Here is a 22,296-nt window from a genome sequence, read left to right as displayed (position 1 = left end):
AGAGACACGAACAAATCTATTTGAGGTCATTTGAAATGGGATGTTGCGCAATAAGATGAATGAGCTCGCTGGCTTGTTCGGCTTGACGTTGCTTTGTGTGATATCGGAGACACAGAGGCAAGAGCAAGTGGAAATGATACCATATGCTTACAGCATATGAATGTGAACACATCGCTGTCCAAAGGAAGCCAGTGACAAAGAACAGAACCAAATGTGTTATGAATTTCATTTGAAATATTGCTCTTGCTCTTTTTGCAAATAACACAAGTGCAAACCGGCACGATGCACATATAACTCAGAGGCACTCGTCGAGAGTATAATCACGGTTTATTGGAGGGATGCGGTAAAGGCGGATTCCAAACTTCCAGTTTACGTTCCGATGCAAGATCATAGATGCATAAATTCATAGATTTTGATTTGATTCACAATTGTGTACCATTTCCAAGTCTCCTACAGACTGTACTGAATGTCAACTAAAGCTGCGTGTTTTGTTTGTTTCTTTGATGTTTTTTAACCAATAAGAATGGCATGTCTGCTGTTGCCATCGAGACAGATCACAGACTTCGGCGTCTAAAAGGTAGAACAGCCAGGACATTATATTACATTATTATTATTATTATTATTATTATTATTATTATGTTCCCATTAGCATTGGTTCTAACTTTAGGCCTACTGTTCCAAGTTGCGTACAGTGCTTTTGCAACCTTCGCATCACATGAAAACAATCAGAAAGTATTTGTTTCTACTTTCTAGGAACAACTCAAGTGCAAATGGGAACCCAAGAAAAAAGTAATCATCCATGGCTGTAGATTTCACTTTGAAATGAAATTAAAACGAGACCAAATCATCAGATTAACGTTTAAAATCATACTGGAAAGTTTGAAAATTCAAACAATCTGTCTATGATACTCTATGTCACTGATTATCTCCTTCTTTCCCCATGAAGGTGTAATCATAATGATAATAATGTTCATACTCGGGTTCAAACAAACAATATCTACATGCTTTGTCTGTGATTTAAAAAAAAAAAAAAAATGTTGTTGAATAGGGCGTTTTACATTTGAGTGGCAGGTCAGTCTCCAACAGTTGTAAATATGTTTGGAATAAGAGGCCAATGCAATGAATACATTTCCACATTGGAGAGAAATTGCAAATGAGCTACACTGTGTATATTTTGCATGGCCTTACACACCTTTGATGAATCGAAATGTATCCCAAGAAGGTGGAGCTTGTTCCTCAGAAATGCATAACTTAGCCTTCAACACAATAATAAAATACATATCACTGCGTTTATTTCACATTGGTCAATTCATTGTTCAAAGTGCTTTCAATCGGGGAAAGGGTAGCACGGATGAACGCTTTCATTTTGACATGGTGCTGATAGTGCCTGAGTGGCACTGATGCGTTTTCCTATTGAAGTGGTCTGCGGAGTGACATGTCTGTAATTTTGGTGCCTAAAAGTCAGACGACAGAGCTGGTCATTGTTAGAATAAGATGGACCAATTATTCCCACAAATGAGTTGACGCAGCTTCAATTTTGGAAGCCTGCGTTCCTCAATTGTGAAGACAAATGGCTTTTTTTTTGAATGTCATTTTAAAATCTGTATTGTTTAACACCAATTGCACATGAAGATATTATTCATTTTTATTTCACACAACTTTCTTTGTAAGGGCATTTTTACTGATGAATGTTGTACGTTGTTGTTAGATGTAAAATATCTGAAGCCCGCTGCCTTAAATATTTCCAACAAATAAGCGTGCACTGTGCCACATGCCCCTCGTGTTCAATTGCCACTGCACAGGTGCTGCCATCATGAGTTCTTCTTGTCCAGTGCACAAGGAAGAGATTTAAATAATGGACCACCAGCGGCCCACCACTTCAGAGTGGGAACAACAAAGAGGCTTTCCTTATGGGCACCTTCGGCACAATTGATCCTCAGCAAACACTTGAGAAAATTGCAGAAGTCCAGACCACAGCTGCTGCCTTCCTTCAGATGATAAAGGGAGCTGACTTTTGACGGAGGAGGGCCCATGTGTGCAGAGTTGGATGGCCTTGTCCACCCAAAGGAATGGGATTGAGGCCAGGAGCTCATTGTAGCCCTTTCCAGGGACCTTCTTTGCCATAACATCCACTGAAGGCAACATGCATTGACAAATGGATATTTCTGAAGAAGTTGGGACAGATTGAATTGTCTCGTGTTTCTATCTCATCAAATTCTTGAAAGATAATGAATCGAGAGAAGGGTAATGCCTTAGAAATACACGATTTGACTTGGCATTTTGAATGATTAAAGCTTCTGCTCATGCCCAAAAATTGCGTCTTTACTCTTACAGATGTCGCGTGCTGCTGGCAAGAGGTGTAAAAGAAATGGAAACTGACACATTGCACATTTACACAAGCAGAAAAGATGCCATGATTTCGCCAAGGGCTCCCCTTGCCACGATAGCCGCAATCGCGCCGGTTTAGCCCGGTATACAAAGCGCAAAATGAACTGTGTGGCAATTTTTCCTACAGAACTCAAAATAATTGGCGAAAATAGCTGCTGTCCGACTCGAGATCGTAGACAGCTTTGAAGTAGGTGACTGCTTCAGTCAAGCAGCAACAGTGTGAAACCACATGTACCGTACATTGGAATCCAGACGCTCGGCAGCTCTGTCAGGCGAGCGCTCGTTCCGTCGGTCAACCAAGAGGGATTAGAAAACGTTGTCACGTTCATCAGCGCAGTGCCATTCAGGCTTTCACGTTGTCTCTTCTAAATGCTTGATCACACACAAGTATGATTGTGATAGACTTGTTTTTCATTTATCCTGATAGGTAGGTTGAAAGGTGACAGATGCAACTGACTGTACTTAAATCTATCATCCTGGCCAGCTCACTCAAGGGGAATGTTCTCATTGTCGATTAGCTCGGTGTGTGTCCATATGTTCACGCTTGAGCAGAAGAGGTCCTGAGCCTGTCATCAATCAGATTGACTATAGTAGAAGCAACCTTTCATGTGCCTTTGCTCTGGTTCTCTGGTCGTTCTTGCAGGGGCACCGTAATGCGGAAAAAGTGACACTTCCGAGGGCCAAAGGCTGGCGGGCCCTCGAAAATAGCGCGTGTGTCTGTGATTTTTTTTTTTTCAGGTCAGCACTCCACCCTCGGCCCACTGATCACGATGATGTCATTGTATCGATTGGCAGGGCGTATGTTGGGAGATTAGGTTTCAATGTGTGGAGACAGAGCAAGCGGCAGGAGGATAGGGTGGAGACTACGTGCTTTGACCAAGATTAGATAGATAGATAGATAGATAGATAGATAGATAGATAGATAGATAGATAGATAGATAGATTGGTAAATGGGAGCAGGGTCTTATGAAGTGGCCATAATCATACAATATGCAGTGTGTTGGTTTTATGCATTTGCATCCTCAGGCAGCACCTCCATTGCATTGACAGTCAGTCAGTGTGTTGAGCCGTGCATGAGCTCTATTGTAGGAGAGAAGGCTTGCGCAGTACAGTTAAGCTGCAGCTGCTGAATTCAGACTCACGGGCTTTGCCGTGTGCTTTACAGAGGAAGTAGAAGAGGAGAAAAAGATTTTTCCTCCTCCTCCTTTATATCTCTCACTACCCGCTTCCTGGAACCTGCCCGTGCAATTGGATTTAGTGTCCGTGTGTGTGCCTGGTTCGTGGTTTGTCTCAACCCACTCACGTTTCTCCTCCACTTTCTCTCTTTTCTGCTCCGCTTGACTTGCTTCTGCATTCTAATCGGACGATAACGCACCCTCGTGTGATGTAAGACGACAACGCTACATGATAGCGCGCTGCCGGGTATGCTGAGTGTCGATGTGTGTGATTCTGATGCTGCAGTTGCTGTTTGTGTTCCAAGAGGAAGGCCAAAAGAGGCAGCAGGCACGAGGGATGGAGCTATACGCTTCATTGTTTACCTTTATCAATTGCACTGCCATACCTCATTCATTCATCGTCATGACTCCCCAACCGTCTGTAAACGAACATATATTTTTATCTTGCCATACTTACTTTACATTGTCTCCATTACATTCACTGAAGTAACCAATTGGATAAATAGTACTTGTCAAAGTAGTCTTAATGCAATATACGTTTTACTCTTACTTGAGTATTTTTACTCCTTTTATTCCGTTATATTGAGCTACATTCCGCTTGCAACTCTTATTTGTATCCATCTCGTATTGCTTGTACGATCTATTTACTTTGTTTTGTCGGAGAGACTTCTGCCTCCCCAATCCAGTGTAACCACTTGTGATGTTTGACTCCATTTCCCCAAGTAATTGGAGCCAGGCAGTCACATGACCACACACAAAGTCTAAAGTTATCAAAGTGACTCATTTACGTGAAGCATGGCAGAAACAATGACGGAAACGCCGACGTGCGACTCGCGGTTAAAAGAGCTCTCATTCAATCTGTGTTTACTTTACAGACTCTGAAAAAGAACAGCATTGCACCTGAGCTCATTTGTTCCGGTTTTTCGATGAAATCTCTGCCCGATGACCCTGCCGTGCCATTTCTCCTGTGGAAACAAAGAAAGTTCACTTCTTGTGGCTTATTTTGTAAATGAATGACATTTATATTGTTTTAATTAAAGTGATATGGTTGGGCAATAGCGAAAGTGGAATTTGTACATTCCTATCGCTACACTGTATTTGTATTGATATCGACTGTATACACGCACACAAAACTACCTTTCGTATGCTCTGAGCCATCAATTCCCTCCATCCTTCTCCGCTCGGCCACTTATCCAGTGACCCAGCAATCTCGAGCCACCTTTCCCTAGTATCGAGCCAAGCATTCTTTCGAGCACATACACCTGCACCCGCATACAGTGAGCATAACCCTGCCCAATCACGGGCCACTAATCCAATCATCCGTGAAATCCATTCATACAGCCTGCCCAACAACACAATTGTTCAGCCATTAATTGATCCAGCCAGCCACCAAGCCTACGTATCCATCCGTCCGTCCGTCTCACATAAATACATCTAGCCCACCCATCATCCGTCCTCATAAGCGCTACACCTGACCCTTTGTCCACTTATTGCTGTAGCCGTTGCCCTATGCCGCTCCCTCTGCGCCTGCTCCGTGTTCAGCCGGGGAGAGGGGATCTGGCTGAATAATGGCCGTAGAATCGGCCTAATAACATTACGGCTGCCGTGACGACGGGAAGGGGTGAGGAAGCGTGAAACAAGGGAGAACGGGGCTCGGGGTCTGCATATAAAGGGTGAGGTTTGTTTGAGGGGTGTCTGGAGGATGGGTGCCGGGAAGGAGGGAGGGGGAGGGGCAGGTGCATCACTAATGGCTTTTTAAAAAGGTTGCAGCATGTCGCTCCCTCTTCATAATGGGGCCCAGGCTGTGCTGGAAATGCAATTTCCGGGAAAGATAATGCGAGGAGCGAAGGGTTGTGTGTGTCGGGGGCGGCGTTGGCGATGGTGCTCAGTACCCTGGGCTTATATTCAAGTGCAAGAAAGAAAGAAGGAGAGGATGAAGACAGAGATGAGGGACATGTGAATGGGAGGAAAGAGTAGGATGCAGGCGCGAAGACACTCGATGGGGGCGGGGAGGGCAGGTGGTGGGATGCTACGAAGATTTTTTTCTGGATGCTTGAAGAAAGCAAAGAGAGGTGGAGAAAAGGTGGAGTGGATGCAAAACATATGCTGGAGGAGAGAGAGGGTTATCTGCCTGCTTGTGTGATCAATAGTTAACGACAGTGCGCCTGTGTATCAAAACAAACCCTTCAGCTTACTTTGCCGTCGGTTCAAGACAAATATACTAATTAACCCCCACCCACCACTGATATCAGCCTCAACTTTGCTCCCTGCTTTTCCCATGTCAGAGGGAGCATTTAAGCGGTGTGCATTATGTTCTTGTCGACACAGCACACTTCGCTCTATGCTGCAGCAATACTTTCAATTTATTTCACACCCTCTGCGCTGAACACAAAATCAATAACTCACGGTTATGTGTAATTTCTTCGTGTCAGTCTTTAGTTCTGCCTGGACAATTATAATCTAGCTAAATTCATATTGAGCTGGAATCTGTGTGCGTGTGAGCTGCATGCATACGCGTGTACGTGTGTTTGTGCATTTGATGAAACAAGAGCAAGGCTGTGTTTATTTTCATGTCAGTGGAAAGACAGGACAATAGAAGGTAAAGCTGTGTAGACAAAGTCATAATGGCCTGTACGCACACACACACACCTCCCTGCCTTCTACGTCTCTGTCTGCCCCATCATGACTCATCCGCCATGTCTCTCCTCCTCTCCGCCACTTAAGCACAATGATGACATGTGCTACTTCCTCAATGGAACGCCTCAGCCGACTGCTCCTCGCCTCCAAACTGTCAAGGGGAAACTGATGGCCCAAACCAACAGCACCTGCTTTTAAAACACAGGCCCTGCATCTCTCAGAAAGAACATTTAAGATTCCACTCACTTGACATGTCTTGTATGTCCACAACCAACTGTGAATATGGTGAAAACATATTTGCTGCACGACCGGTCTAATTACTAATTAATGCTTGTATCCCATCGATTACGACTATTTACATCTACTTTCAAGTGTATCGCTGTGCTTGTGTTTACTGAACATTTTCGACCAAACCAACTCCGTTCAGAAATGTAAGAGACAACATGGAAGAAACATGAGAAACGGACACAGTGAAGCCTGAGCTCACCATAAACAAGTTAAGGCTCTCCAAATCATAGGCTGAAAAGGAAGTTATCATCGGCATTACTCCACTCTACTGGACTCCATTAGTGGAGTGAGCCAAACAATCGCACCTCCGAGATTGTTTGGCTTATGTATGGTTGTCAGCGATTGGCACCTTTAGACAATGTTAGTCTTGTAATGACAAGATATCGCCAAGTTGCCTGCTTACGCAGCAGTCACATTGTCACTTTTATCTACTTATGACCTTTGATCAGCTTTGAACAATTTCTCGCAGCTCACTCGCACCATTTCTATTGTGGGGGGGTTGGCGGGATATTAAAAACCGCGGGGACCAACTGTGGCTATTTTCTATTAGCAGCAGCAATCGTCTTCACTATTTGCCCTGTGGTTTGTTGGGCAGACGCGAGTATTGTATGGAGTTCCGAGGCCCTCTTCTGTCATTTTTTTCAGCGGCAGACACATACCTTCATCCATCCATCCATCCATCCATCCAATTTCTGAGCCGCTTCTCCTCACTAGGGTCAGCTATCATCGGGCAGAAGGCGCGGTACACCCTAACTGGTTGCCAGCCGTTCGCAGGGTACATACAAACAAACAACCATTCGCACTCACATTCACACCTACGGGCAATTTAGAGTTGTCAATGAACCTACCACGCATGTTTTTGGGACGTGGGAGGAAACCGGGGTGGCCGGAGAAAAGCCACGCAGGCACGGGGAGAACATGCACACTCCACGCAGGCGCTGAATCCCGGTCCCCAGAACTGTGAGGCAGATGTGCTAACCAGTCGTCCACCGTGCCGGCCTCCTTCGCACAATACAATCTTATTCCAAGTGTCGCACTGAGCCGACTGGTCTTATTATAACAAAGTTAAGACACACCTTTGTTGGCCGCCACCGTTGGGCACGAGCATGTCTTCGTGCGCATTCTTCTTCGTTGGTTTTTGCCACGTTCTTCTTCGGGGTCGGTGGAGCGAAATTTTTCAACTTTAACGATTCCGGGAGAAGAATGTTAGTCCAGTTAGTTCCAATCGGTTCTCAGTTCTCGACGCCCAACGCTACTGACATGTTTTTATTCTATCAACCCTCTTGACTCCCGAGGTTCCTCGATAGCACCGGCCTTTTATTCGAAGGGCTAGAACAAAAACTTAAGGCAAGGCTGCATTCAGCCACTATGGCCCACGCCTTTGGAATAGCCAGAGGGAATCAGGACCACAGAGACTGTTCATAGTTTTTATAGGACACTCAAGACTCACCTGTTAGGTTTAACTTTTAAGTGAACGCTTATTTATTACTTGGTTATTGATTCCGTTGTCGAATGAAGTTTTTCTCCTATGTTATTGTATTTCTTATTGTCCTTCTGTTTGTTTATCCTGTCCTGTTGTCTTTGAGTCTTCTTCCCCTTTTAAGTTGAACTCCAGTGTGTGCTCATGCTGGGAGGTGTGGTGGGTCTCCCCACAGGGTTGCCGTCCTGCACTTTCCCCAGGGGGTCTCTGCACAATGGGAAGAGTCCATCCTGGTCGTCTCTATGGTGGAATCCTCTGTGGCTGCGGGCTGTGGCGCCGCTCGGTGTGGACGACTCCCACAGGTTGCCTTTCCTTTCCCAAAATCCTCAGGAGCTTTCCACGTGACTACGCTATTAATCAATAAGTGCTGTGTGCGTATGTACGTGCGAGTGGGTGTGTTTTGCGTTTATATCTTGGGATAAGAGGGGTGGTTTCTTGTATATTTTTGTCTCCGTAAAGCACTTTATGCCGCATTTTAAGTATGAAAAGTGCACCATCAGTTTGATTTGATGTGTGTCTATAAATGAACAGAACGATGGCACAAACAAACACGATGTGATTTGTTTCATATGTTGACTAGGACTTGAACAAAGATGACAGTTTCTCAAAAGCGGTTGAAAAACAGACTGGTGGAGACCCAAGGATTGTGACAGGTCCTCTGGACTTGTCCAAGGTGCAAAAAACTCACAATACGACTGACTGACGGTGATCCAAAGAAAATAATTATATTGTGTCATGCTTATCTCATGTTGGATTATTGGAGTGCAGTCCCATAAAAAAAAGCTCCATGTTATCCAGAAATCCACTGCTTGGATAGTAAGCTATTATCTAAAGCAGGATAACAGATTTTAACTAATCAATTACAACTTGTGGGTTTGATTTTCTGAAATGCCAACAAGAGAGGCAATTTTCCGAAAGTTCTCTCTCGCTGCACCCCTCTTTCAAATGTGAATCTAGACCTTATTGAGCTCGAGGCCACGCTAAGCGGCTGACGTTTTGCCGCAGTTCAAAATGACACATTTCCTCCAAATGGTGCGCTTCAAGTTTTCATTTTGTGGGTTGTGTATATTAATCCCGAAATAGTCAAAGAAAGGCAGTTTACCTGTGGAAAAATACATGCAGTTTTAGTCCGTACAATGTTTTCGAGCAAAATAAGATGACATCTTGTTATATTGGCAGTTGGAGGGTACATTTAACTATAGATTATGTAGGCCCTTTGTATTTAACCGTTTTGTAATTATATTTTTTTCATCCCAGTTTCATCTTGAAAACAGTCACATTTAAATGCCTTGTATGTGATTTTGAAATTGAAATATTTGAAACGTCTAGAAAAAATGCTTACGATGAGGCAAGGACCACAGCATGCAGTGAGTGTACCTAACGAACAGCTCATTTTCATTGCCATGGCAACTGCAGATGGGCATCGGAGCGGTGGGCCGACTAGGGCACTTGTGTTAGCGCTAGCATCAGGGCTAACCTCAGTGTTGTGTGCAGTGTGGGGTCACTGGTAACAGGAGCCTATGCCAGCTGACTTTGGGTGAGGGGGAGGGCACACACTGGACTAGTCTCCAGTCAGTCACATGGCACATATAGACAACCATTCACAATCGCATTCACGCATATTAGACTATAAACTCAATGCAATGTCATTAATAGAGCACTCAAAAACAACACAGTCTTCAATGAACCCAATGCATACCAATTACTGGGTACTGGCAAAACATATGTCCTTACATGCATCAATACTGAAGTTAGAAAATATATTTTTCAAAACTTTACAGTAACTTGCCTAATATGTTCATAGACAAGAAGCCATCTGCTAATTACGCTGGAACTGAAGCATCATTTCCATTGGTCACATTTACCTGGAAACCCAAGTGGAGAATGTTGCTTGAAAATCAAATCCTCTCAGTTTACCAGCAAAGGCTTGTAATTGGAATGCAGCAAAGACCTTCCTACAATTAACATTCCTTACAAAGTAACAGAGGGTGTTGTACTGCCCACACTAATGAGGCAAAAATAAATAAGTTAAAAAAAAAAAACGCTGCAGGTGGCCTATTACCAAGGAAACAGCATTATCCTTTGAATCCCTCTGGATGGGATGCTTGGTGGTCTTCTAAAATCAGTGAACAAGAGGTTTTCAGCAAATGAATGTGCATTTCTGCAAAGTCTAGAGAATTGAACTTGCTGCAATTACACATCTCATAAGGCTTTCACTCTCATTTCATTTCAAGCATATTGCTAAAATCAGAGACAAAAGAGCTTTTGCTGTGGATTCTTGAGTATGCAGACTCAAGGATATACAGAGAAGTCATTGTTTATAACCGCTGCCATTCAGAAAATGGGCCTTTTCAAGCACAGGTGCAAAAATATTTCCTTTCAGTTCATGTCACAGGTTGGGAAATATCCTCATGCAAGAAACGCTCACTCGTGTCAAGGTTACTCCTTCAAGCAGCAATATGCATGACGTACAGCGTCATCTTATGGAGGCAACCTGCAAGTGCATGCATATGCGAGGAACAGGAGTTCATGTAGTACAAGTTGTTGACATACAGTGGAGTGGTGTTTAATTTATGAGCTTATTCTCATGTGAAAAGTGGTCAGGAAGTGAAGAAACGGGTCCAAGCAGGTTGGAACTGGTGGAGGAAGGTGTCAGGTGTGTTATGTGACAGAAGAGTCTCTGCTAGGATGAAGGGCAAAGTTCATAAAACAGTGGTGAGGCCGGCCACGATGGACGGATTAGAGACAGTGGCACCGAAGAGACGACACGAAGCAGAGCAAATGAAGATGTTGAGGTTCGCTCTCGGAGTGACCGGGTTGGATCAAATTAGAAATGAGCTCATCGGAGGGACGGCCGAGGTTCGATGTTTTGGAGACAAAGATAGAGAGAGCAGACTTCGATGGTTCGGACACGTCCAGAGGAGAGAGGGTGAGTATATTGGTGGAAGGAGGATGAGGATGCAGCCGCCAGGCAAGAGAGCGAGAGGAAGACCAAAGAGAAGGTCGATGGATGTCGTGAGGGAAGACGTGAGGGCAGTTGGTGTTCGAGAGGAGGATGCAGGAGATAGGCTTACGTGGAAAAGGATGACACGCTGTGGACAAGCCCAAAGGAAAAGAAGAAGAATTCTAATGTGAAAGGTCTTTGTTACATATTTTCTGTCAAAGAGCATCTAATGTTATATTAAATACATATATAAAATTAGATGTTTACAGGGTTGAAACAAAGTGAAAGCAACAAAGTATAATTATAAATAATACATATCATAAAATTATCATCAACACTCATCCAAATCTTTGTCATAAGACAGTCATCACTAAGGCTTGTTGTCATGGAGATGGCGTAGTGTTTTTCATTTTCAGGTGATGGTCTAAATGAGTGCTTCCTATTTTGAGCCAAGGCACCCAATTTACATTTAAAAAAAAAATAAGTCACAGCACACCACCTAACAAAAATGTCACAAAACGCATGAATACTGAAATGATGACAACAAGTGGACACACGGGAGCATTTGAAAGTTCTGCCTGTCACTATAGAGTGCTGGCACAGATAGACAACGAAGATTGTAATGTTCAGACAAATGAAGTGAAATTGGATCATTTCCTGCGGCAGGCCAGAAGATCTCACGGCAAACACGGGTGTGTGACACTCAGGCTGCACTCGTAATTCAGACCCACACATTTTTCATGGTACTCGTTACAATCCCTCTAGGAAAATGTTACCTGCATTCTGTTGTGTCGCACACCTCACCACCGGGTTCAAATCCGGCCCCACCTGTGTGGAGTTTGCATGTTCTCCCCGTGCCTGCGTGGCTTTTCTCCAGGCGCTCCGCTTTCCTCCCACATCCTAAAAACATGCAGGGTAGGTTGATTGAAGACTCTAAATTGCCCGTAGGTGTGAATGGTTGTTTGTTTAGATGTGCCCTGCAAGTGGCTGGCATCCAGTTCAGGGTCTCTCCCGAAGATAGCTGGGAAAGGGGCTCGCTCCTGCGCGCCTCCGACCCGTGTGAGGATAAGTGGTACGGAAAATGGATGTGGATGGATGGATATATATATATATATATATATATATAAAAATGTGTGTGTGTGTGTGTGTGTGTGTGTAGCGGACATGCTCCCCACATACTGAGGTGACACAGTGACTCCCCACGGTGTGATAAACTGCATCCTTCGAAGCCGCCCAGCTGTGAGACTCCCGCAAGGAGACTTCGAGCGGACCCTAAATTAATTAGCAGGTCCCCTCGAAATCTTGGTTGACAGTCATCCAAGAGTCCTTTGTTCGTTTGAACTCACAACAGCCTAAAAGGGACCGATCGACGATGGGATGCAAATACAGCAACAAACTATTTGCTGAATAGCCAAACCAGCCCGCAAGGTGCCACCCACTGGCGTTGGAGAGTACTGCAACCACTTGATGTTTAAGCAAGGATAAATGTCTGTTTTAATATTTCATGAACTCTGATGTCTGTGTCAGTGTGTCAACTTTATAAGAGCAATTGTGAGCTTTTGAGAATTGTTTGTCTTGATACGACTCCAAGCAGCATGAAATGTGAGTTGAACCATAAGCAGTTGATTTGCCAAAACGAAAGTAGAAACAATCAGTCCGATAGGCTTGACCTCTGAGTAAAGAGGTTACCAAGTTGAGGTTATTTTATGTTCATATATGATTTTAAACACACCCCTGGGGTACTTAACCCCGACTCTCGTGTTTTTGGTCTCGGTTGTGTTGTTCTCTCCTCTGGCATCCAGCCAGCCACGGGCTGGCTTCGGCCACCCCTCCCCTTTCTTCGTTCGGGCACACAGCTCAGTAACGGCGAAGGCCGTGATGAGAACAGACTCGGCTCCCCGGCCTACTCGTGGGTCACCGCTAGGCGATCAGAGCGGCTGCTACGAAGGTACCAGGTACGCTTCCAGCCAAGCGTGATCGCTCTGAAATTGCCAGCGAACCACAAAAAAAGGCTGGTCATACTCTCCCGACAAGGCGTGACGATCAACAATTTTTCCTCTCCCGCCTCTTTTCTTTTGTTTCATTTTTGTGCATCTTTTTCTTCTGTCGCCGTGCTTCTGAGAGAGAGACCACCGCCCACCAGCTTGAACCTACACTCGTGAGTTGACATGGCAAGCTTTTGCCAGACTTACAATATTAGTGCCTCATAATTCTGGGGAAATTACAGACAAAATCGCAACTTTGTCCTCTCTCTCTCTCTCTCTCTCTCTCTCTCTCTCTCTCTCTCTCTCTCTCTCTCTCTCCCTCTCTCTCTCTCTCTCATCCAGAATGGACGCGTTAAACGCTTGCGTTTTCCACTTTAGTCCAACACACGATGTCCTATTTCCCTTTTTGTATGCCTATTTTACTTCTTTTTATCATTATTAGTGTTATTTTCCTGTTAGACCCCTTTTGTGTGTTTCCCTCTAGATACCTTGTAGATGTCATTAAATATTCCATACAATTCCACTCTTGGTTGTATTTTGTGTGTTCTGAGTTTAAGTCAGCCTCTGCCATCTGGAACTAAAAATTTCATAATGTGTAGCAACCTTCAGATTACGAGACTGATGAAAAGTTTCTCGTCAATTTCCCTACATTTTCTACATCTAAAAAGTGGCATGGTGTCCCTTTACTAGATAAAATAGTTTGATTTTAACGATTAAACTTAAAATTACGCTAAACCGGAAGTAACGCAGGCGTCGCTTCCGTCTTATTCTTTTCTCCTAAATGAATTACGTTTTTATTCAACCAATAGACGCTACACACACACACACACATCTATCTATATATATATATATATATATATATATATATATCCATCCATCCATTTTCTGAGCCGCTTCTCCTCACGCGGGTCGCGGGCGTGCTGGAGCCTATCCCAGCTGTCATCGGGCAGGGGGCGGGGTACACCCTGAACTGGTTGCCAGCCAATCGCAGGGCACATAGAAACAAACAACCATTCGCACTCAAAGTCATGCCTACGGGCAATTTAGAGTCTCCAATGAATGCATGTTTTTGGGATGTGGGAGGAAACCGGAGTGCCCGGAGAAAACCCACGCAGGCACAGGGAGAAGATGCAACTCCACACAGGCGGGGCCTGGGATTGAACCCAGGTCCTCAGAACTGTGAGGCTGACGCTCTAACCAGTTGTCCACCGTGCCGCCTATATATATATATATATATATATATATATAGACTCTAAATATATATATATATATATATATATATATATATTTTTTTTTTTTTTTCTTAAGAAAATATCTACTTGTGAAAACTGTCAAATCCAAGTTTTCCCACACATGCAATATGCAAACAGTTTAAAAGACCTTGAGCAAAACCTCTGCCTTTAGCTACACATACAAAACAGCTCATGGAGTTTCTCTTATTGCAATACCCATTTATTGTTTTCATCACACAATTCTTACAAAACAGACAGTTTGCTGCAACAAGTCTTGAAGCAAGCAAATGTGTTGCAGATCTGAGGGAGACTGGTTCTTTTTATTCACTTGTCAGTCAACTGCAGTGTGTTTGTTCTTCACTGAAACAGATATTACTTTACAGGAAAGTAAGTAAACTGGCCTGCTGATGGTTGAACCCGGGTAAAATATATTGTATTCTGATCAGCTGTTACTATTATTTTTTTCTCGCAGGCTTTTCTTTGCGTGTTGACACATTTAGAAAGCCACTCTGAGACAGTGAACATTGACACACAATGCACAAATATGAATCGTGCACTGAAAATATTAAGACACATTACACTCAAAATAAACATGTGTCATATGTGCTGTTGTTTACCATTAAGTTATACAGCACTTTAAAGGCATTTCTGTTTTATGGCGACAATGATGTGGGGATGTCATGCAGCAAATTTGTCCCTGTGAATGATATGGGTGTGCACTGCATGTCTGAGCCTCCACAATTTCACAGTGTTACTTTTTATGGATTTATTTTTGTTTTTTTAGAGATCATTGGAGATCTAATTATTGTCATATTTTTCCAGCCCATGTATCCATTAGGTAGTTAGACTCTCTCATGATCTCATCCATATTAAGCCAATAAATACAAGATTTTCCCCGGGAAAGACAGTAAGCGACATTGCCTAAAAATATGACTCAATTAAGAAAAAAAAGTACAATATTATACAGTTTTCATTGTAAAAAGTGAATTAAAGTCGTCGACAATATAAACTCCACGAGTACACTTGAACAAACGTAAATGCGCAGATGCGTTCATGTGTATATTCTCCAGCAGAGGGAAACATTACACACCCAAATGATCATTAAAAAGTTGATATAGTAGTGGTGCCTATGGACTGTGAAAGTATTTGGAGAGAAAGAAGCAAGGGGAAGGTTGAATGAAAATATGGAAGCGAGGCAGCGTACAATTCAAAGTCAGCAAAACCATCGGCTACATGTCACATGTACGTCCAAGAATAAATCGATTAGAAATGAATTCATTAATCGTCTATACAATTGTGGCAGACAACAGTCAGTAGCCCCCATGTTGCCATCAAAGATCAGGACTCAGGATAAATGCATGAAAAAGGAAAGTGACATCAATGTACAGTAGGGTAATACAAAACCCCCGAAAAGTAACATTTTACAATTTGACCTCAGCTCAGTCAGATATCATCAAAAGGTAATAAACTGGTTGTTTTATTATAGAATAAAAATACTTCCTGAATGTTTGAAGAATTGAGTTAAACATTGTGATGCTTCAAGAGTTTACAAAGACATGTTTTGATTTAAACCAGAGGTCATCTGCCAACTTGTACTATATAAGATATCATCAAACCCAAAAGGGTGCTTAGTTTGATAGAAGGTAATAATGTAATCTACGAGTCATGCGCTGACAATGATATTTCAATTTGATATTTTACCTCAGCTATCAGACTCAAGGCACATCATCTCCTGCACTGACAAAGGGAAATGATCCCAAGACAAGACAATATTGATGGAGATTGGTTCAAAATTGTGCTTACATACTAGTCTTTTTTGACGTTGTTCAAACTGAATCCAAGTATTCTTTGGGTGGCTTCTTAACTTTTTTTTTTTTAATGTGAGAGACCCTACACAGGAGGAGGAAAACAGAAATCACGATACGGTCTCTATTTTCACGACCGGTGCAAATCCGGCGCGGTGGGCGAGAACAGTGTTGGTAATTTTGTGGACCAGCGCATCCCGGTGCATCTAGAAGAGGGAGGCCTGCGCTGCTATGGGAGCGATCACAGCCGACTTCACACTCTGCCTGCGTGTGCCTCGATCAAATTCCCCAAATCGCGCTACACCAGCTGCGCTGGCAGTTGGACAGGGTCTGAGCAGGCGTAAGTTTAGATCAACTCTCTGCCAGCACATTGTCACTCTGCCGGGCAGATCTCTAACAACACACCCTCGCTGCGCCAGAACCCCCAGCTTGGCGCGAAGCGGCCTGTCAAATTGGGAAACGCGCAGCGAGCCTTGCACAGGATACGATGGCAGATGCTGGCCCTCTGTGTTTTTACTGCTCTTACAGTGTGTGGTGTACTCGAGATGACTTACATAGTACACGACACGCCCAATGATATCTCCACATTCTCCTCTGCCAAACACAATGACTATCATAGTACCGAAACTGACCTGTCAGAGGATATGCAATGCCACAGGGCATCAATACTGCTGGAAAACACAGTGAAGAAGAAGAAGAAGAAGAAGAAGAAGAAGAGGCTAAGTTAGTTGTTAGCTTGTCTGGTAACAATGTTGCAGTTTGAAACGCGTGTCATTTTCATTTTGGTGAATGACTTAAGAGACACATAACAAACACTCAACAAAAACAGTTGCTTCTCTTTTTGTGTCCGGCAACAGTAAGAGCTATGTGTTACTTCCAAAATGGCCATTTCTGTTTCATGCCACAATCCACACAAAGGCATTTGCACAACTATAGAGCAGGTTTAACAGTTACAATTGTCAGCCCTGAAAAATAACTCTTAAACACACCCCACTCCATAGAATAAGGGCGCAGGATAACCTTTCAGAGACACTTGAAAATCGGATCTTTGTAGACTTTGATCACAAAGGAAGCTAAATGCTTCAATTTGGCCCATTTGTTGGTAAGCTCCAAATCACATGTAGTAGTTTCACGTGAACTACTAATATGCTCAGAAATGAATGCTCAAGCGAGGTCAGCAGTGTCCCGCACTAAAATACAAGGAAAATATGTCAAGATAAAAAAAGCTCCTTGCCTATTTGGGCATTTTGCTCCTGATTGTGATGTTTTTTTAATTCTATTTGTTTTATTTCTTTGGGTGCCTGTTGTGCCTAAGTTGTGGAGCGTATGGCATTTTTCGTGTTGAACCTGTAAGTACTTTGCTTCAGTTTGTGGCGAGCTGGGTTCATCTAAGACAGAAACGACGCCTATTGCCATGTGAAGATGTTTCCTTTTAAATCCTGTTTACTTTTATCTACTGTGTCTGCTGAGGGACCATAAATGGATCATTTGATCTGAGTAAACCTCAAGCAGTGCTGACTAGAGCATAGGGACTCCGACTACAGAATGTCCGTGTATCACGCATGGCTTTGAGGCGCTGCACGCATGAAAGTAGTGAGATAGAACATGGGAGTGAAAAGATAAAGCGAGGGAATGCAGAGAAGAAAAAAAATCACATCTGTGTTCGCTCACTACTTTTGCAAAAATGATTTTTTTTTTTTTATGGGTAAACCAGCAGCACACATTTCCTTCAGTGTGGTTTCTTTGGTCCAATGGAGCAACTTCATGATGGCAGACCAAATCAATCCAACCTTGATTCACATTTTATTTCCAACGTGCACTTCTTTTTTCATACAGTGAACCCCCGCTATATCACGGTTCATAGTTTGCGCCTTTGCTATATTGCAGATTTTGAAGCGATCGTTTTGATGTGTTTTTACTAAAGAGACAAGTCCATATTTAGAGTTGCACGCCTGCCAAACGCGTCGTGCTGCAAGATGCCGGGCAGCACCGAGGTCTGCTGGAGAAGATGCATCGTAATTACAAGCAAGAAGAACAGGCCGAGGTGCTCCAGTAATAGCTGTTCCCACACAGCAGAGAGACTAAACGCATCTGAGGATTGCCTTATGCTGTTTGTACGTGTTGCTTCTCCGCGTGTGTTTAAGTAGCAGTTGTTTGAAGGTTTATAAGTAACATCGGTGCTAAGTTCCGCTAGCCCGCTTTTGGCATTTCGCATTCTACGCTAGGAAAAAGATAACGGACCTTTGTAGATTAAATAGCAGTTTATGTGGACTCTTTGGTGTTTAAATATAAAATCTTTAATTCTCTTGTTTTACGTTTTGGTTTTACAGTAAACTCAGCTGAGAGTGACAAATAAACACTTTGAAGCAAGAACTCCATACCTCTTATTGGAGAACTGTGAGAGCGAGACTGAGAACAGGCGCAAAAGAATATTTTCAAAAGTGTTTTTCACTAGGTTTAAGTATTTGTCAATAAATTTACATGTGTTAAAATCATTTGGAAGAAGTAAAGGTGGGTGGGTCTGGAACGTATCCTCGCGATAAACGGGGGTTCACTGTAATACACACATTTTTGTAGAGTGGGAAGGGAGGAAACAGGGACATTCTTTGTGGTCACAGTCTGATGTGTCTTACCGAACAAAGCACACCAGTTAAAACAAGTTAGCTTCACATGGTTTTATATCAAAAAGTAGAAAGACGCCAAAAAAGATTATTGAAAAAGAAAAGTGAATGTTCTGGCCCTTCACTGAGATTCCAGCAAAGAGATAGTCTTTGAAAAAGTCTTGCCTATCGGTTCCCTGGGAGTTGGAGGGTTTGTGGGCGGGGGCCACAGGAAGGGTGTGTGTGTGTGTGTGTTTGTACTTTACAATTGTGCATCAGCAGTCTAGACCTGCGTGGAATAGGAGCGGCAAAGTGTTGCGTACCGCCCGGTCGGATGTGCGGCACAACGAGGAGAGTGCTGTTCGGCCTGGTCGAAACTTCGCTGGAAATGGAGCGAGACAGTATGAGGACATCGGGTTTGGCGGGGAACCGATAGGGCTGATGGTCATGTGATCTCGGTGAACGGAGATCCCCGCGGAGTCTGCAGGGGAAAGAGAGGAGTGAGAAAGAGGAGAGGATGGGGGAGGCGGAAGAGAGAGGAAAGCGAAGAGAAGGATAATCAAGAGCGATGCACAGGGATGTAGGGGTGAGAGAGGACGTCTTTGTGGCTTGTGCTACTTTACATGTACAAAAGAGAAATATGAGAACAAAGGAAGAGGGTAGTGAGATGAGAGCTGAAAAGACTTAACGTTGGTTAGAATGGTTGAGCGTAGGTGTTGTAGAGTGGGGGTGACGAGCAAAGTGCTGGATGCTGAGGAGAGTGAGGGACAAAGGGAGCAGATTGAGAGAAGAGAGGCGAGGTGGGAGACAGAGGAAAACAGGCAATCAGGTGAGGTTTACAACAGGTGACAGACCACAAAGGACGCAAGGCACTTTCCAAACACAGTGGCTATATTTACGTCACTGGGAAGTAGTTCTGAAGGCTATTTTTACAGCAGTTGTGAGCACCTACACTCCCTATTTTAAAATACTCGGAATTCATTCATATGTTGTAATATTAATAATATAATATAAGTCTATTCTACCAAACCAAAGACTTTGGAAGAACTTGAAGGGCGAATACGAGACGTTATGGCTTCCATCCCACAAGAGTTCCTTGTGAAATCACTTAATGCGGTTCACAGGCGGCTTGAGAAACTGGTGGCTAATGCTAGCGCCCGTATCGAATTTTAAAGAAAACGTCATGCTAGACACTTTTTTCTCCTGTTCATTTCTTATAAGAATTATAGTTCAGATATAAATTACAAGTACTTAAAAACAGGGAGTTACTTTTCAATCACCCAGTTAATTGCCAAAAGTATTTGCTCAGCTGCCTTGATCCCATTCCTAATCCACAGGATTCAATATGATGTCGGTCCACCCTTTGCAGCTATAACAGCTTCAACTCTTCTGGGAAGGCTGTCCACAAGATTTAAGAGTGTGCTTATGGGAACTTCTGACGCATTTGTGAGGTCAAACACTGATGTTGGACAAGAAGGCCTAGCTCTCAGTCTCCACTTTAATTCATCCCAAAGGCATTCTATCGGGTTGAAGTCAGGACTCTGTGCAAGCCAGTCAAGTTCATCCACACCAAACTCTCTCATCCATGTCTTTATGTACCTTGCTTTGTGCACTGGTGCACAGCCATGTTACAATTGGAAGAACTGAAAGTTGGGAGCATGGAATTGTCCAAAAATATTGGCTCCTTTGTTCCAGCCAAAGGAACGCTGAAGGATTCAGCATACCAAGCGCTTTTGGACAATTCATTGCTCCCAACTTTGTGGGAACAGTTTGGGGACGGCCCCTTCCTGTTCTAACATGACTGTGCACCAACGCACAAAGCAAGGTCCCTACAGACATGGATGAGAGAGTCTGGTGTGGATGACCTTGACTGGCCTGACTGCTCCTGACACTAACCCGATAGAGCACCTTTGGATCTATTGGAGTGCAGACTGAGAGCCAGGCCTTCTCGTCCAACAAAACTGTATAACCTGACAAATGTGCTTGTGGAAGAATGGTCAAAAATTCCCTACACACAATCTTGAACCTTGTGGAAAGCCTTTAGAGAAGCGTTAAAGCTATTAGAGGTGTAAAAGGTGGACTGATGTCATCTTAAAATGTAGAAGGGGATGTCACTTCAGATCATATGTGAGTCAAGGCAGATAAGGGAATACTTTTGGCAATATATTGTTTGTGAACAGACAGGCTCTATGTACGTACTTGTATTTATGACAGCACTCAACTTCTGTGAGCTTAAGGCTGAGTGTTGTCATGTTTAATGCCATGATCGGGTGGCAAAAATTCAGTATTAAAAACCAAGCACCGTCAACCTCTTTCTTGACATGGTGGGATTTTAATATGTATTTGTACTTTATTTGCTGTACAAATTCTGCTTAGCAACAAGTGGCCACAGAAACGCTTATGGTATCAATACAAAGACATAGGTTAGTAAATTTGATTTGGCAAACAGTTTTTGTTTTATTTTACAAGGGCACACGCACATTATATTATTCATTCATTCACCTTCCGTATCGCTTATCCTCACTAGGGTGTGCTGGAGCCAATCCCGGCTAACGCTAGGCGAGAGGAGGATTTGAACCCGGGTCCTCAGAACTGTGAGGCAGGCGTGCTAACCAGTCGCACGCCGTGCCACCACATTATATTATAAGTATAATATATTTTACTGTGTGCCATCATAAAATTGAACCACAAAAACCTTTAGCCAAATCAAATTCAATAACATGACTATTTATTTGAATTGATACCATATACAGTATACACAGTATATGTTCAGACGGCTGACTGGCGACCAGTCCAGAGTGTACCCTATTTGTCGTCTAAAACCAGCTGGGACAGGCTCCACTTCGTCCGCGACCTTAATGAGGAACGGTGGTGAAAAAAAAAAAAGGGATGGATGGATGGATTTCTAAACTGTTGCAGTGTCTGTCAAATGGTGTGAGATTTTTTCAAAACTGCCCAAAAATTCCTGCAGAAGATATAGTATACCCATGTAAATATAGCCAAAATACATAATGCCCCATCCATAAAGTTGCTTTGCAAATCACAGCATTGTGAAGCAGCCAGCTGCTTTTTATTTTATCACAATGCTGAATTGACTGCTGACTCACAACAGAGACTTAAGTGACTTTTTGCATGTATACATGTGTAACACGCTTGATAGAATGAGAGGAAATAGTCCTTCCCAAAGAAACACACTGGAATTTGTTCCCTTCTCTTGTTGAAATGTAACCACAGCACATTTCATGCTATGAGAACAAATCCCAGCTCTTCTCTTACGAGCTGACTGAACAACGTGCATGTGCACAGATTTAAAGGATTCACCTGCTGTTTTTGCTAGGGGCGCAGTTGGGACTTCATGCATGCATGTGTGTTTGGTTGTTTGGGAAAAAAGGAGGACAGTGGATTTAGGTAAAAGACAAGGAGTGTTTATCACAGATGGTCTTCGGTGTGTATAAACATGCTCCGACCCTTACCTGAGGGCCACTTAACTTTTCTAGTGGGCTCTCTACACAGGGCAGCGTCACCATGGGCATACCCAGCGTTGACTGAGGGCGTTGGGGTTGTTGTGCCGAAGGGCTGGGCTGTGTCTGCTGGAAGCTGTTAATCACACAAGTCACCTGGAGGAAGAGTGAGAGAGATGCTTGAAAAAAGGAGAAAAGTCAATTGACTGTCAGAGACTTATCCTTCCTTCATGCACGCTTAGACTGCACTGTCATTTGATGGCTTTTTAGTCACTGTCCATTCAGTAATTAGGCAGGCCAT

The 22,296-nt window shown here is 43.4% G+C and overlaps 1 protein-coding gene across 4 annotated transcripts in view; it reads right to left on the bottom strand.

The window, feature by feature from the left end:
• Positions 1-14,368: 14,368 nt before the first annotated feature.
• plppr2a (phospholipid phosphatase related 2a) overlaps positions 14,369-22,296 on the bottom strand; it is a 42,546-nt gene continuing 34,618 nt past the window's right edge. For 2 of the 4 annotated variants that reach the window (XM_061701479.1, XM_061701480.1), the window contains exons 7-8: positions 22,008-22,151; positions 14,369-19,285 (exon numbers count right to left, since the gene is read on the bottom strand). In XM_061701479.1, coding sequence (XP_061557463.1) covers positions 19,229-19,285; positions 22,008-22,151 — 201 coding nt within the window. In that variant the 3' untranslated portion in view covers positions 14,369-19,228. The remainder of the gene's footprint in view (positions 19,286-22,007; positions 22,152-22,296) is intronic. The other 2 variants (XM_061701481.1, XM_061701482.1) reach the window with 2 other exon arrangements.

Source organism: Phycodurus eques, chromosome 16 (genome assembly GCF_024500275.1).
Source record: "Phycodurus eques isolate BA_2022a chromosome 16, UOR_Pequ_1.1, whole genome shotgun sequence".
Classification (NCBI taxonomy): domain Eukaryota; kingdom Metazoa; phylum Chordata; class Actinopteri; order Syngnathiformes; family Syngnathidae; genus Phycodurus; species Phycodurus eques.
Note: the sequence above shows the minus strand (reverse complement) of the source record. Positions and strands in the feature narration are given on the sequence as shown.